This window comes from Passer montanus, unplaced genomic scaffold (genome assembly GCF_014805655.1).
Source record: "Passer montanus isolate IOZ18808 unplaced genomic scaffold, ASM1480565v1 scaffold59, whole genome shotgun sequence".
Classification (NCBI taxonomy): Eukaryota; Metazoa; Chordata; class Aves; order Passeriformes; family Passeridae; genus Passer; species Passer montanus.
Genome location: NW_024370926.1, coordinates 437,871 through 440,891, shown reverse-complemented (window position 1 = coordinate 440,891; position 3,021 = coordinate 437,871). Strand labels below are relative to the sequence as shown.

The window sequence follows — 3,021 nt, the reverse complement described above, 5'->3', positions numbered from 1 at the left end:
AAGGCACCCCCAGCTCCCCACCCTGGTCCCACCACCCCATGGCAAGGGGGGGCTGAGCTGGTGGTGCCCCCAAAACCCCCCGTGGGGCTGCACCCAGGGACCCCCAAAGCCCCCCCCAAAGCCCCCCCCAGTCCCACAGGCACGGGGGTCTGGGGGCTCTCTTACCTTCGAGGTGCTTCCTGGAGAGGGGCAGCCCCGGGGGGCGCTCCTGGCCGGGGGGGCTGGACACCCCCGCGCCCCGCAAAGGCACCGGCTGGTGGCAGCGGCTCGGGGGGGGCCGGGGGGGTCCCCACAAACACCTCCCGCTCCGAGGCCGTGAAGTGCCAGCCCGGGGGCGCGGAGCCTTCCTCCTCATCCTCCTCTTCCTCCTCCTCCCCGGGCTGCCCGCGGGGCCCGGCGGGGCTCGGGGGGGTCCCTCCGGCGCTGCCCTCGGTGACGGTGACAAAGCTGGCGGCGGTGCGGGACAAATCCTCGGGGGCCGCGTCCTCAGGGACATCCCCGGGGGGCTGGGACAGCGCCGCCTGCGCCAGGGGACACGGGGGGACAGCTGGGGACTCGGGGGACGGGGCCACCCCGGCTGCCAGCGCCACGGGGGACACGGCCCGGGCAGGGGGACACGGGGCGGGGACAGCGGCCGGGGGGCCGGGGGTCACCGGGCTGGGGGCCGCGGTGTCCTCGGGGCTGGGGGCCACCGCAGCACAGGTCACGGTGGCCGTGTCGTCCCGGGGGGTCGGTGTCACCGATGTCACCCGTGTGGTGTCCGTCAGGGCAGATGTCACCGATGTCACCGCAGCACTACTCTCATCCAGGGCGGGCGGTGTCACTGATGTCACCAGGCTGGTGGCCGCAGTGGCATTCAGGGTGGGTGTCACTGGTGTCACCACGTCAGTGGCCACAGCTTCCATCTTGTCCAGCGGGCTGGCTGTCACCGGTGTCACCGGGTCAGTGGCTGTGACATCCAGCTCATGTGGTGGGCTCGGTGTCCCTGGTGTCACCAGGCTGGTGGCCACAGTGTCGGGCTCATCCGGGCAGCTCGGTGTCACCAGTGGGGTTGGTGTCACCAGGTCCGTGGGCACGGTGTCCAACTCATCTGGGGAGCTTGGTGTCATTGGTGTCACCAGGCTGGTGGCCACGATGTCAGGCTCATGTGGTGGGCTTGGTGTCCCTGGTGTCACCAGGTCTGTGGGCACGGTGTCCAGCTCATCTGGGGGGCTTGGTGTCCCTGGTGTCACCAGGCTGGTGGCCATGGTGTCAGGCTCACCTGGTGGGCTTGGTGTCACCAGTGCCATGGCACCAGGGGCTGCAGCATCTGACGGGCTGGGTGCCACCGGGCTGGTGGCCGTGCTGTCCATCAGGCTGGCTGTCACCCCATCTGCAGCGTCCAGCGGGGTTGGTGTCCCCAGTGTCCCCACGTTGGTGGCCACAGTGTCCGGCTCATTCAGCGGGGTTGGTGTCCCCGGTGTCCCCACAGTGTCCGGCTCATTCAGCGGGGTTGGTGTCCCCAGTGTCCCCACAGTGTCCGGCTCATCCAGCGGGGTTGGTGTCCCCGGTGTCCCCACGGTGTCCGGCTCGCCAGGCGGGCTGGGTGTCACCGGGCTGGTGGCTGCAGCGTCCATCCCGTCCAGTGGGGTCGGTGTCACTGGTGCCACCAGGCCAGCGGGCACAGAGTCCATCAGGCTGGCTGTCACCGGTGTCACCACATCATCGGCCGCAGCGTCCATGTCACCCAGGGGTGTCACTGCTGTCCCCAGCTCGCCGTGGCCGTCACTCCCCGCTGTCCCGGTGCTGAGCTCGTTGTCACCGTCGCTGTCACCCCCAGGGCCGTCCTGGGGCTCCCCGTTGGTCCCCCCCAGCGGGTGGCCCTGGGTGTCCCTGGCACAGAGCACAGGGCCCGGGGGCACAGGGCTGGGCGCTGCCAGCTCCGGGCACGGTGCCTGCGCTGCTCCAGAACCTTCCGCCGCCCCCTCGGGGGGCTCGGGCGGGGGCCACGCCCCCGCGACGGTGACAAAGGCGTCCCCGTCCAGCTCCGCGTCCCCTCCAGGGGGTGCCGGGGGGTGACACGGGGACCCGGCCCGGAGGTGCAGCTCCACGCCGGGCGGCGCGGGGGAGGCCGGGGGGGTCCCCGGGGGTGTCGCCGTGCCGCCCCCCGGGGGTGTCCCCGAGTCCCCCGCGTGCCGCTCGCTGCCGTAGAGCCGCTCGTCCTCGTCCCCGTCGTAGGCGGCCGAGTCCGAGGAGGCGTCGGTGTCGTCGCGGAAGGCGAAGGCCTCGTCCCCGCCCTCGGGGATGGAGCTCTCGGACAGCGAGCGCAGGAAGGACGCCGAGGTGCTGCCTTCATCCTCCTCCTCCTCCTCGGGGGCGGCCCGCGGCGAGATCTCCACGGCCTCGGCCTGGAAGAGGAGGCTGCCCCGGAACGGGAGCAGCGCCGCGGGGATCAGCCCCGAGCCCTCGTCCTCATCCTCCTCATCCTCCTCCCACGTCTGCCCGTCCTCATCATCATCATCATCCTCATCGTCCTCATCCGCACAGCCCGCCGGTGCGAAGGGACCGTCCTCATCATCATCATCATCATCGTCATCCTCCTCCTCGGGGGACAGCGGGGGGAAGGCCGGGGGGTCCCCCAGGCCGGGGGGCAGCCCCAGGGCCCCCCCCAGCCCCTCGGGCTCGCCCAGGCCTTCGGCCTCGGCCGGCAGGTTGGGGGAGCAGGACGGGGAGGTGCTGGCCGTGCCCGAGGAGCCCCAGCTGCCGCCCTCGGCCGTCATGTAGGAGCCCGAGGGGGACGTGGGGGGCGAGCCCAGCCCCTCGCTGTCCCCGTCCGTCGCCTCCTCGGGGGGCGGCCGCGCCCCCCCCGCCCGCACCGGCGTCGAGGGCGCCGTGAAGAAGAGCTCGGGGTCCAGCGCGGGGGGGCGGCCCGGGGGGGGCTCCTTGGGGGGCGCGGGGAAGGGGCAAGGCACGGGGGGCGCGGCGCGGGGCTCGGGCGGGGGGCAGCGCGTCTCCTCGCCCATCACGATGCGGGTGGTCTCA

At 72.9% G+C, this 3,021-nt stretch overlaps 1 protein-coding gene across 1 annotated transcript in view; it reads right to left on the bottom strand.

The window, feature by feature from the left end:
• Nucleotides 1-3,007, bottom strand: part of NACAD (NAC alpha domain containing) — a 5,947-nt gene extending 2,940 nt beyond the window's left edge. Inside the window, 2 exon segments of the mRNA XM_039726610.1 lie at nt 166-211; nt 213-3,007. Of these exon segments, the coding sequence (XP_039582544.1) occupies nt 166-211; nt 213-3,002 (2,836 nt within the window). The 5' untranslated portion in view covers nt 3,003-3,007.
• Between the last annotated feature and the right edge of the window lie 14 nt (nt 3,008-3,021).